Here is a 14,360-nt window from a genome sequence, read left to right on the forward strand (position 1 = left end):
GCTAGTCCTTAGCTTTTTTAAAATCCCATTTTAAATGGTATCAGTAACTTTTTATTTTATAAAATCCATCTATTTAAAAAATGTTCATTTTTCACTCTGTTGAATCTTATTAAATTTATACAGGGAAATGAGAAAAATATTATTGTTTCTCTTGAGAATTCTTGTAGTGTATGTTTATAAATGATCAACATCATATGAATACTTAGTACTGCTGCTGTTAAATTTGTAATGAGTTGTAGGGTTTTGAAATTCCCTGACTGGCTTTCATCCAAGTACTTTATTTGCAAGGCTTAGATACAGTACAACCAATGAAAGACATACAGTTAACTATTGACCCTATCATGAAAATATTTCAGTTTCTAAGAATTATGATGTTACTCATATTTAGGATATATTTAATACACATATATCTTTCACTAGCTTGAATGTAGGAATTTAGAGCCACAAATGACGATGTTTAGCCTTTGGTTCTGTGGCCCCCAAAGTTGGTCACATTAATTTGGATTAATGTGGTAATGTCTTCTTCCTAAGAACTGATTCAAGTGTAATTTAAATAATGTTTATATTCATGCTTTTCAGAGGCTTATTGAGAAATTCTTTATCTTATAAAATATAAATTTCAGAAATATATCATGGTCTGTTATAAATTTTTAGAAGTCAAAAATTATTCTAAGGAATATTGATGCCTCTCTTTTGAAGCCTACATAGGAATTAAGTATTATGAGCAATTTAATATATACATGGATATTCATTTCCTCTGGCTAGTCCACAAAAACCTTTTTGAGCAACAAAATACCTTAAAATAAGAAGTAATACTATTGTAAGAGCACACCATGAGCACAGAAAAACAGTCAAATAAAAGTATTGAAATCTGATTTTTAGGAAAACCAAGTTTAATCAGAGACGAATGGAGCAATCTTCATGAGACTTCTGCAGGTATCTGGTAGTCTGTTTCTGATAATCATAACTGCAGTTGAAAATTTACGGCTTTTTTTTTTGTATGTATGTCTTTAAAGTTTATAAATGGGGTTTTTCACATAGACTGCAGTCAAAGAATCTCTCATCTGCATTTACTCTGAGAGAAATTGCATGGTGGGCGACTCACTGCTGCCAGGGTCCCAGAGCTTCTCCTGCTGGGGTGTCAGCTACAGGAACCTTACCGCAGCTCAAAACTAGTTGCTCTCACATATCCTGTTGCCTGTCTGCACTCCCATAGGAATGCAGTATTTAAGTTTCAACAAAGCCATTTTGCCAAGCCTAAAGACAATCCTGGCACCATAAAACCAGCAGATACCTTCAGCCTGCTCATGAATACACTTTGGGGCCCTTCCCATAGTTGAGGTTTCAGAAGTTTCCTGAGTTGAGAAAAAAGTGTTTGGAAAAGTTCTTCAAAACTGCCCTGGCCTGGCTTTAAACTTGTTGGGGTATACAGATGCAGGCCGCTGGCCCAGTTTATTTCTCCACCTAGATGGTTGCCTGCACTCTGCTCCAGTGCTGTGCATGCTGAATCTGTGGACACTTGTCCGTCCCCCAAGGTAAAACTATCAGCTGGACTCATGGCTTATCACCATGGGTGCCGACATCCCACCTCAGAGATGTGCTGAAAAAACTGAATCTGTTATGAATGGTTTATTCAACTGAAGTTCAAAATCTTCTTTGATGAAGATTAACTTTCAGCAAAGCACATTTTCTTGGTAAGATGGAAGAATTCTGAAATCAATGACCATGGCATGTGAAGGAGATGATTTAAGTGAATGTCGACTTTCCTTTCAAACAGCAAATGATGCTGCCCTTGAGTGGCAGCCACACACCTTTCCAACTGATGGTGTGGCTAGTTTTCCATATGGAAAAGCTACTTGGCTGATACTCTTCTGTTCATCTCCCAAAGTGAGCTGCAGGGGAACTGTTCAGTAACTTATATAATTTTACAGATAAATTTCTTTTTAAGTTTCTGGGCCCTGGTTTGAAGAAGGACAGGCCACAGGAAGTTTCTTTTGTTCCATAGAAAAACTGAAAAGCCACCTTTTCTGCATGACCTAGAAGATTAGGGAGTTTGAAGCCAAGTACCATACTCCTTTCATTGTTTCCAACCATGGTATTTTAACTGCCCATTAATCTCCTTAATTCAGTTACTTCAAAGGTAGCATCTAACCCATTTGGAGATGCACTGTCACCTTGACATGTATCAATTAAAAAATCCACTTGTCTAAAAATTCCTCAATGAATAACTTTCTCATGAGCTTCATGAGATTTCCATATTACCTCATTGAGGTTTTTAGCCATAAAAGGATCTCCAGTTTTACAAATGATGATATTATCTTTATTTAGTCCATCTAAGCTCATCAAAATGAGCATGTTGAACAGCCAAATCTGTTTTTAAGAATTTCCTGTTTAGCTTCACTTTCAACTTTAGCAAATTCAGTTTCATCTTCGGATGCTCCAAAACCAGATCCACTTGGTGGAAGAGGCTCTAAACTCTGTGTGTACAATGTCCCTATGCTTTCTTCTCTTGATGCCACCTCAGAGAGCTCCCCAGGCCTGACCAAGCCTCGGTTAGTGAGGGCAGAAGGCTGCCATTCCTCACTTAGATACAGATATGCTGTTAACATCATCATGAAACATCAAGTATTATTTTTCTTGACCTGACATGTTCATTTTAAGTCTTGGTTCTTTGAGTGGACATTCACGTAAAGTGTCTCTTAAATTGGGATGGATTCTTTCCTTCTTGCTGCTACTCAACTCCAGTGATAAAAAAAACATTAACAAAGGGGGTGGAGGAAGAATATAATTAAAGTGGTGAATAGTATATAGGACATATGAGGTATAGATATTTCTATGTTGGATTAAACTGAGTTTAAGCAGGAGAAAGAGAATAAAAAAGAGGAGTTTATTAGGACATTGTACAGTTTCTTTAGGATACCAAATAGCACTACCATCTTCTTTGTTTCCTATTGAGGAAAGGAATCAGAATGGATATGCATGGCAAACTCATAGTCATTAGTAAGCATGTCATGTGTAAGTCAAGTGTTTAGGAGGGTTGCCGCTGAATTCATAATATTACCATATAAACATTGAAAAATCATGTTGGTAATGGTGTTGATGAATTATTCTGGATATACTTTTGGTTTCTGTCATCTGTCCTAATATTTAGTAGCTGGTAGTTTTCAAGAACGCTTTTCTTCTCCTGACTTCAGCAGAAGATTTGAAATAACAACAAACCAATGGTCAAACTCTTTTTTCTGTGAATAGACAAATATTTATTTTTCCCATGAATTCTTGAAAATCAATTATGTTAGTGAACTTTCTAAATTTCACATATGACGTGTTTTTACTATATATTATTTTCCCCATACTTATGGGAGCAGAAGGTTAAGTGATGTGGTTCAACAAATCCAATTAAAATACATTTGTTTAGTTATTCAGGTTATTTTGAAAGAAACTACCTTGCTAATATCATATAGGTTAAAATGTGCTATAAAGGCATATAATATTAAAACTATTTGTATAAATTAAAAGTACTTGTTAAATATTTTGAGTATTTTTGGTCTGCTTTCAGAATTAAAAGTATTAGTAAACTGTTTTGAATAATTTGACACTTGAAATAATAGTGTTGATTTTTGAGAAATAATATCTAAACATATTAACAAAATAATTATTTAATTGGACATTAGCTAGAACTTATAAAGTATAAGGGCTCTGAATTAATTTAACTCCTTGTAAATGTTATTGAGAGTAGCGTATCTCTTACCCATATGCAGATATCCATATTTCTCTGATAGAATGTAATTTGAACACATCAAGGCAGATTGGCATTTTCAGTCTCATAAAAAACTGCTTTGTTAATTGCAAACCATATTTAGTATGACCTTACAACAAAGTAGTGCCTTAAGTGCCATGCTTTGTCTTTAATGTGCATACTGGAGCTGGGTTCGTCTGCACCAGACAACTACACTTCATGAAAAGAGTTTTTTTCTTGATAGGCAATTAGCAGTAATTAGGAAGATTCACCTCAATAAGATGTCAACATGAGATTGTTTAAAAAAGTTGAATGTCAGTGACTTAAAAAAGAAAGTTCTTCTGACACCTATGTATGGCATGTGAAACATGAAATGTTAATTTAACTTTTCTGCTTATTATTCATGCACAATATTATTTTGTCATTCAGACTCTGCACTGACAGAGTGTAAGGGTGTTAAAATAGTATTGCTGGAATAAAAAGAGGATTAATCTACCATTGGCCAATTAGCCAAAAGGTACTTAATGGTCTCTAAAGGCTACTGAAGTCTAACTACTAGGAAAAGCATTGGTGAAAAGTCCTCTATATTACCTTCATTTGCTTGACATTTTGTGAAGCATAGGTAGGCCTTTAGTAACTGCAGTTGTCAGAAAATAGTTTATAAATGAGTGATGCAGTAACTCAGTGGTTTTCTCATAAGAAATTTTGTTACATAAATAATTACATCTCTAAGATCATTTTTGGTTATTGGTTTTTAATTTTTAATTATTTCTTTTGGTGATCTCAAATATCATAACAAAATAAAATTAATATTTCAAATTTAAAAGTCTTGTTAGTAGGAAGTTATTAATCTGAACTATTTATCTTTTTAAATGTCTTATATGGAAAACATTTGTTAGTGACATAGAAAATGATGGCATTGTCTTGATAACTCATACATTTTAATTGGCTGTGAATTTAATCCTATACCTGGACAACATACAGAATTTTATTTCTTTCAGTTTTATCCCCTTTAAAGTATAATATTCTCAATAAAAGAATATTGATTCTATTCACAAGAGGGAGAATATCATAAAGATTATGGTGACTTTCTAGGGAGTTCTTGCCTATAGAATTTACATGTATCCTGTTCAATTAGAATTTTCTCTCCAGTTTCATATATTTACATTCTGGTAACAAAATTTATGTTCACCTCAATAATTTTTTAAATCGTTTTTAAAAAACAATAATAAGATTTTAAAATTGCTGTTTCTACTTAATTATGACTCAGAATAATCAGATTGTGAGAATGTAAATGAACTTATTTCTGTATTCAACATTAAATAGTCCTAAGTCAGTCCTAAGCAGAATTTAACATGAGAGATTTTGGAGAGATTATTGGAAACAGATCATTCTCATTTAATGATTGCTTTTCTGTACTTGGATTGTCAAGTCCTTTGGCTTTCAAAAGGAGAAAGAAAAAGTGGAGAGCACATTATTGTTACAGATGGAAACTAAGCCTTACTTTTTCTTCTGGTTACTGATTGACCTTTTTCAATATTCAGCATCTCAAAGTTGCTCCAGCATGGATTGCAAAGTGTTCTTTAACCACCAGCCATTTCCTCCGTGGGCCTCCCAGAAACCCTGATCCAGTGTCTCTGGCATTCAGCCTCACGTTTGGCTGGATTTTTAAATAATTTCTTTGTCTTTATGTTTCAGACTCCACTATCGCAACTAAGAATACTTCCAAATATTTTAAAGGGTTTGTTACTTTAAGTTTGTAATTCAGTGGTAAAAAAACATATGGGAAAGACTGAACTGTGTCTTTGAATGCTATAGGATGGATATTGTACAAAAAAAAAAAAAAAAAAAAAACATAGGTCGGAATCACTTTCATTTTAGAAGTGAAAAGCTATACCCCATCCTGTTCATTTCCCTTGGAACACTGCTTCTAAACTAGTTGGATACCCAAAAGCATTTTCTTTACATGTGCTACAACTAGCAACATGTTCGTCGAATAGGCAGATATTGAATATTTTATTCTTTAGAGACATCAAGATCAGAGAGTATCTAAAAATATATTGTTTGGGGAGTAATTAGGGAAATGGTTTTCTCAGCTTTTTTTCTAAGCCCTTTATTTCTCATTATTGGGCCTGAAGAATATTTTCCAAAGGCTTTATTTTTTTCTGATATGCATTCCTGAACATTAAAATGTTTACCAAGTCTCCCTGATGGAGAAGAGATGCCTGATGTCCTCACACTGCCCCCAGTTTACTGACCAGTGATTTGGCAGCTACCTTCTCTTGAGTAAAAGTTGGAAAGCAGAGTAGTCATAGGTCTAAGCTAGAACGTTCAATGCTGTACTTAGCTTCTATGACACATTTTACAGAACAAATCAGGGTAACACAGGGAGGGAAACAGGCTCTAGCCAGCATTTACCAGACAGGAATTGAAGGTAGCAGCAGTTGCCTCAGCTTCCTGTTTTGTTTCTTCAGAGCACTTACTATAGTTTATTGTTACGTATTTCTGGATTATAGACCGGTAGCTACCTAAAGGCAAGGATTATTTATAACCTTTTTCTTATCATTGAAAACAGAGAACTAGTATAGTTCCAACTACATAGTATGTACAAAAAGAATAAATGATAGGTATTGAATCAGGTTCTGAATATAGGTATTCTATATCTAAATCTTTCAGCAAATGTCAAGTTGGGGCAAAGAATAAAAGCAGTTTGTGATTGAAATCCCATATAAGAAAACAAGGGAAAATAGGCCAGGGGAGACTAATTTACCCAATTGTGGGATTCTACAGTTACTGTTGAGGGCAGCAAACAAAAGCTTCTGGCCAGAGGCTTTTTGCTTGTCAGTTTAACTACAAAATGCAGATCTCATGCAGGTAATTTATATTACTAGCAAGGAAAATGAAACATACAAATAAACTGAAAAAGAATAAAAACGTTAAAAAGAAAATGGGGGTTAGGCATAGTGGCTCATGACTAGAATCCCAGCTTTTTGGGAGGCCAAGGTGGGAGGATTGCTTGCAGTTAGGAGTTCAAGACCAGGCTGGACAACACAGCAAGATCCCATATCTACAAAAAATTTAAAAATTAGCTGGGCATGGTGGTAACTGCCTGTAGTCCCTGCTACTTGGGAGGCTGAGGCAGGAGAATCCCTTAAGCTGAAGAGTTTGAGACTACAGTGGGCTATGATTGAGCCTCCACACTCCAGCCTGGGCAATAGAGCAAGACCTCATCTGAAAAGAAAATGTGACAATTTATAAAGCAATTGAATAAATAAAATGAATACAAAATTATGGATAAAGAAAACAACATTAATCCAGACAGAGTGGCAGTAACAGAACAAGAAGTAGGTTCTAGAAAGGGGCTGATTAAAAAAAAAATCAGAACCCATATTAATTTTCAGTGGTAATTGATAAATCACCACAAATTTAGCAGCTGAGAAACAACATATGCATTCACTACCTCACAGTGTCATTGGGTCAGGAGTCTGACACAGCCTAGTGGTGTGCTCTGCTCAGAATGTCATAATACAATCTGTGTGATAGCCAGGCTGCCTTTTTTTTTTTTTCTTCCCCTGGAGCTTAGGCTTCTCTTCAGGGTCACATGTTTGTTGGAAAAATTCAGTTCCTTGTGGGTATAGGACTGAGGTTCATGGCTTGCTTGCTGCAAGCCAAGGATCATTCTCAATTCCTTGAGGCCTCCCTTAGGTCTTGTCTTGTAGCTCCTCTCATAACATAACAACTTACTTGTTTAAAGGCAGCAGGGGGATCTCCTTGACCTCAGAGAGCTCCTCTGGGCTTCTTTGAAAGGGCTCATCTGATTAGGTCAGGACCAGCCAAGAACCAGCTTGCTTTTGATTAGCTCTCAGAAACTCGATTAAGGACCCTGACCCTAATGACATCTACAGAATTCTCTTTGTATATAACATAATGTAATCATGGGAATGATAGCCTATCATATTTCTGGGTCCCATCCAAGGGAGGGTATTGTACCAGTGCTTGGGTCATCTGAGAATTGTGTCTACCACACGATGTTATACTGAAGAGTAAGTTTTTCAGTACATTTTTATTTCTTCTTACAGTCACATAGAGTTGTTCTCTTTTCAGAAATCTATGCTTCCTCAATGTTAAATTTAAATAAATTATTAATAGATAGTGTCTACTTTAAAATTTTCATAGTGTTCTATTTTATAACCTTTGGTTAGACATAATTGACTACACATAAATCAATACAAATCTCAGTACTTATTGAAGTCAACTTTTAAATTGAAATAGATGTTTAGGAGACTGTGGACAGATTGTACTGCTGGGGATATAGAGTCAGAGGAGCATATCTGCCTTCAATACCTGTGTAGTGTAGGAGGGATCCTAGATTGATCCCAGTCAAGCAAGTAAGTATGACTTAAGACAAACTAAAGTTTCTGCCATGAGAGAAATTACCAGGTTATTATGCATGAAAATGTTAAAGTTTTATTAATCTAGCTCCTCAGCCTTTCACACACTTCTCAGATGCTATATAGTAGCCTTTACCACAAGATAACAGTGCTGACAATAATGCTGCACATTGAATGTCTACTACATGTGATCACAGATGTTTTAAGATTCTGTCCTCAAGATCACCTTTGTTAGGTAGACAAGCACCATCTCTTTTTAAATGAGGAAGCAAAGCCATGTGTTTGTGCAAGCTCACTCAGCTGCTAAGCAGTAGACCCAGAGAATTCAAATCCAGAAATTATGACTCTTACATGTGTGTTTTGTTATCACTTGTTCTTAACATAATGTGACTTAAGTGCTTATAAATCTTTGCTTAGAGATGGAAAGGTAATAATGGAGAAATAGGAAATATGCTGCTAATAAACAAGAAAAATCACAATTTTAGGAGTAATCTTAATTTATCGGTAGATTTTATAGCACAGTCTCTTTCAAACAAGGTTACCCACAAAACTTGTCTTACAGCCTAGAGCAAATGTAGGCAAAAGAAAGTTATTTATACATATTTTTCTCATCTATAGCTTTCTCAAGTATGAAGTAGAGTTTTTAAACTGAGAGACATTAGTAATAGAGCTCCAGTTATTTGTCCAAAATGCTAAGGAGAACCAAAGTGTTCCAAACTGATGGAATGTATGATTTGCATATTTCCTCTATTTCAACAGATGCTGCGTAGCATTTCTATGTATATGTAACTAACACTGGAAATAGGTTTTCAAGATTGTAGATTTTAAATATTGTTTAATCAAAACATTATTTATATTTTAATAAAGCACAAGTCATTTAGTTTACTGCCTCCATAATTCCAGTATTTCTTCATGTAATACATTTTTATATTGTTAAATTGAAGTTGAAAGTTACATATGCATGTCTTTTAGAATAATATATTTATTGACTTTGTCTTTCCTAAGTGGAGACACATTTATAGTGTCAGGATCTGCCAGGTGGAAGAATAGACAGAAATTTGGTGGCATACAAGTATAACAAATGAGAGAATCCACCTAAGCTATTCCAATAAAAAGAAAAGAACAAAGACAGCTTCATGACGGAGGAAACACTAAGCTACCCTTTAAAGATGAGACCCATTTCAGCAGAAAGAAACACTATATGTAGAGTCATCAGTGTAAAAATGGCAGGCAGATTTGGGGAATGGCAGGCAAGTTTGGCTTCATGTGATGCCTGACTGAAACACAAATTGAAGCTTAATCTTAGCCTTATTATCCACGAACATATGGGCTTTATTCTATTGGAATGAAGAACCCATGAAGGGCTTTGATTAGGGGAATAATAGGTCAGTGTTGTATAAAGGGTGGTATGAAGATAGGGCAAGAATGACGAGAGAGAGAGAGGGTTGATGTAATAGTCTTAATGAAATAATGAGGGTTTACATTAAGAGAGTGACTATAAGGAGTGAAAATGAGAAACACTATGTAATTTGTAGAACTTGAATATTGATTGGACATAGAGAATAAATAAACAGAGAGGAAGGTGGATTCAAGCTTGAATATTAAATGGGAAGATTTCCAGGTTTAAGAAATTAAGGTTTACTTTTAGATATTAATTATTAGGTACTTTTCAGACAATGAACAAATTTCATTGAAAAAATTTCATAAACACTTTCCTGAAAATCTATAGATTATAAGCTAAAATATAGCCAAATAAATTTTTTTTACCACAGCATACTTTTTATGTTGCCAAAACATAGTTTAATCTCAAGTATATCAAGTTCTAGCTTTGAATCCATGATCTGAAATATTTCTATTTAACAATATGCACATACATATATAAATACATATATAAGTATGGTATAGTTTCTAGAAGTTGTGTTTTAAATATAGTGTTAATAAGTAACACGTTTCATGTTTATCTTACTGTACACTTTAGCTACATCTTTTGCTATTTCTAATTGGAATTCTTAACAAAGAAAGATTTTTTCCCCCTCTGAGAGATTTCAGTATCATTTTGTCTAATTGTACCTTATGTTAAGCTACCACATTATAAGCTGCTTTGGAATAATAACATAGTAATGCAGGTACCCTCTTAAGCAGCTCTGAGTTGTTATGCTATTATAATAGTTTGGTGACATTCTGCTGACTATAGATTGGTGAACGAGAGGGGCTAACATTAAGCTGATTTCTTTTACACTCCTTCATAAAAACGTTACTATTGTGTCATTTAGCAAAATGTTCATGTTAATAAAATTCAAAATGTAAGGAATTCAGTGCAATTCTACCTCAACATTAGAAATAGGACTTTTCAACAATCAATCAAGTGCATAAAATTGAGAGAGTTTGTTTGCACACTATTTATTTGAACTAAATCTCTAACAAGCCTTGTCTGCTAATTGGACTTAACATTTATATTGCTAAATAAGGAGCATTTTGGCTGCTATATAGGGTGGTAAGACCTACCCAGTGGAATAAACAGCTAACATCTGTTACCCTGTCCTGCTCCAGCTTGGCTTTTCCCAGTTAAGTACTACATCAGCCCTGAAGTCAAGGTTATCAAATATGTGAATCTCTGGCTCACCCATGTATGCATGAAGGTAAAGAAATAGTGCCTCATCAGTTAGGACCAGCCAACCAAAAGATATTGAGTACATCTGGTTCATTTTGTTTTAACTTTGCAAGCCATGCTACTACAAGCAAAATCTAATAGAGGTTAAGATTTTTGTAAAGTTTATGTAATAACTGTGATTAATTTCAGTTCTTTTTAGTATTTTCCTAGCTGTAGAATTTTATGCTGATAACTGTTAGATTAAACATAGTTACTTTTATATGTATATTTATTTTCTTTTTTGAAAAACAGAAGCTAAATTTGGATTTGGCTGGGCTTCGGAAAGAAAAAGAAGATTTACTAAAGAAATTGGAGTCCTCGTCTGAAATCACAAGTTTGGCAGAAGAAATTTCCCAAGTAACAGTTCCACGGATACAAGTTACATCACTTGGTCCTTCAAGGAGCATGGATTTGGAAATGAAGCAATTGCAGTGTAAACTAAAGGTGATTATAAAGTTTACTAAACATGAAAACATGTTATGCTACTGAATCCTGCCAGACATATTTATATTAACACTAATTTATTCTAATAAAGGTAAATTATGATATAGATAATCCAAAAATTATTAATATTACCTTCATCATTAATTTTTAGCCTGGTAGATTCTTACCTGGTAATGAATACTACCATTCTCTGAAAAAATGACAAGACACCATGAAATCCAAATTTAGAAACTGGTGTTAACTGGCCCATATCTGCTACTCTAATACTCCATTCTGTCCCTATGCCTCCCTCCAGCTGAACAGAACCCTTTCAGAGATATAATGTGTCAACATAAACAGAATCGCTTTTCTCTACATACTTCCTACTATTTTAATTTGGTTGTTGGTTGGAAACAGAGAAGGAGGAGATAAGTGGGAGGGAAAAGCAGAGAGCAAAAATGGGTTGGTTTCGTATATTTCAGCAAGTTAAACTTGAGAGTGAAAATAAAAAGCAGTGTTCCTTTTGTTATAAGTCCAGGTGAAACTCTAACAACTTAAAAGTAAGTCTGTCCCTAGTTTAAATAGAATTACCTTGTAAGAAATAGGATTTGTGAGTGAGTTTTAATTGGAAAGTTCATTTTCATGCTTCTTAAGCCCATTTATTCCTCACATAGTTAATTATTTTCTTCAGTGGGGATTGCTAGCTAGAAGGTAAAAAGGGCAGTGTATATGGGACCACTGCTATAACGCTAGTCACTAGAAAGAAAATCCTGATTGTAAATACACAGAGTACATTAGAAATGGAATAATCATGACTGTTAGGAAGGTATTGGAATACTATGTTGAATTGTCAAATAGACTCATCATTGTTTTCAATCCCAAATAGGATATGTGCACTCTTAAATAGTGTGCATTTTTAGTGCAGAATAACTCATAGGTAAATAGGATAAAATTTAAAATAAACGAGTTTATTATTACTTGAAAATAATTTGCTTTATTAATAGTAACCAAATATACAAACCAGCACTGGGACTCTTCTTGAATACCATCTTCTTTAGATAATTTTTATGTGTAAAACTTGCCTTGATCACATTTTATAAGCTTAAATAAATTACATAATATTAGAAATGTGAGGGAAAAGTGTTGCACAATTTAGGGGCATGAATCTTAAAGTGTGTCTCTGAAAATGTGGGGTAAAATGTATAAACTGAACATTTCAGCGGTTAGGTTTCATATAGAGAAGATAAAATCGTTGAGATATTCTTTGATCTTATCTATCACATAGACTTTAATTCATACTTCTGTGATTCTTCATGTTTTTAAGTCCTCATGATTCTGATATAACTTTGTTTTTCACCAAGATAAAATAGAATGCTAGATCCAGTATTATCTAATCTGACTTCTAAAAGACATAGTTTTAAGTTGATTTATATATAAATAATAATTTATGATTTTTACATAAACCATTTTTAATTGATTTATACTTATTTTACTTACCACAGATGGTCTAATAATTTTTGGTAATAATAGATCCATGTGAGTGTCTGTAAGTTCTTTGCATTATGGTTTTTCATGGTGTAAACTTTTACCAACATACAAATCTCTCTCTTGCTTTGGAGGAATGTGTGAGTCAGAAAGGGAACAAAAGAAGTTAGTTTGAAGTGATTGTCCATAATCCAAACTAGAGTATTGGAACACTGACCAAACTGCATAGGGACAAATAGGATAAATTTTTACTTTTGTCTTGTTGCATGTTTTTATATAGAAATTTCCTAGAAGACCAAGTACCTTTAAGTACATAATACTCTCTGCCACTAAAATTTTTTGTTTTGATACTACTTTGTAGAGATTCCATAACAAAATACCACAGACTGATTGTCTTAAACAGCAAACATATATATTATTCTCGCAGTTCTAAAGGCTGGAAGTCTAAGATCAAGGTGGTGACAGGTTTCATTTCTTTTGAGGCCTCTCTCCTTGGTTTGTAGATGGCTGTCTTCTCCCTGTGTCTTCACATGGTCTTCCTTCTATGTGTCTCTGTGCCCTAATCTCCTCTTCTGATAAAGGCACCAGTCATACTGAATTAGATTCCACCCTAATAACCTCATTTTACCTGAATTATCTGTTTAAAGGCCTTATCTCCAAATACAGTCACATTCTAGAGTACTGGCGGTTTAATGAGAACTTCAACATACTAATTTGTTTAGGGAAAACGGAATGTAGCCCATGACAGATATCCAACTGCTAATATAGTGATTTTCTAATAAGTAACTTATTTTGTACTTAATGTTTTTAGACTTAATTGAGAAAATTGGTTAGATTAGAATATACTAAAGGTTTATATATACCCTTTCTATACTATCCAGTTAATATTAGACTTTTCTATGTAATTTTATGTATACTTTTCTGATGTACCTGGTTCATTTACAGCTGAGAAAACTGAGACAGAAAGAGTAAGTTACTTGTCCAAGATCACGCGGGTACTGTATCTAGAGCTGAGATTAGAACTCAAACCGTCTGGCTACATAGTCCATGCTCCTAATTATTATTCTATGCAAATTTAAAAAATATTTAATAAACTTAGTATAGTATGGCTCTAACAGGGATGACTTTTTACCATTGTGACATTTTTGATATGTGTGTTTTGCACCAGATTTTAAGTCATGTTACAGATAAATATTGCATAGTAGGGAATGGAAAAGGGACAAAGGATCTGGGTTTTAATCACTTTTTGGCCATTAACTTATTGTGGACCTGTTCAAGGAAATTACTTAACTTTCCTAGAGGTCTAAAGCAGGGATACCTTTCTACCCTTCTGGTAAGAATTTTTGAGGATCAAATGAAATAGCTGTTAGATTTAGAAATCTTGGTCAGAGGTGGATCCAAGATGGCCGTTTAGGAACAGCTCAGGATTGCAGCTCCCAGTGAAAGCGCAGAGGGTGAGTGGGCGCAGAGGGTGAGTGGACGCCGTGTTTTTATTGCCCACAGACTAGGAAATTCCCGGGCAGAGGAGCTCCACGGTCACCAGCGCGGCTGTTTCGGCCAGCGCGGCTGTGCCGGCCAGCGCGGCTGCTTTGTTGGCGCCCCGGAGCCGCGGTTCTCCGTACAAAATACACTGGTCCGGGGGCCCTTTAGGCTAGCGACTGGAGCCACGGGAAGT

General features: G+C 34.7%; 1 protein-coding gene and 1 pseudogene across 5 annotated transcripts in view; one reads left to right on the plus strand and one right to left on the minus strand.

The window, feature by feature from the left end:
* The window catches only part of CNTLN (centlein), a 338,923-nt gene that overhangs the window by 272,769 nt on the left and 51,794 nt on the right, over positions 1–14,360 (plus strand). For all 5 annotated transcript variants that reach the window (XM_017545930.2, XM_017545932.2, XM_017545931.2 and 2 more), the window contains exon 19: positions 11,030–11,221. In XM_017545930.2, the coding sequence (XP_017401419.1) occupies positions 11,030–11,221 (192 nt within the window). The remainder of the gene's footprint in view (positions 1–11,029; positions 11,222–14,360) is intronic.
* LOC119473773 lies at positions 1,173–2,612 on the minus strand (annotated as a pseudogene).

This window comes from Cebus imitator, unplaced genomic scaffold, assembly GCF_001604975.1.
Source record: "Cebus imitator isolate Cc_AM_T3 unplaced genomic scaffold, Cebus_imitator-1.0 Scaffold183, whole genome shotgun sequence".
NCBI lineage: Eukaryota > Metazoa > Chordata > Mammalia > Primates > Cebidae > Cebus > Cebus imitator.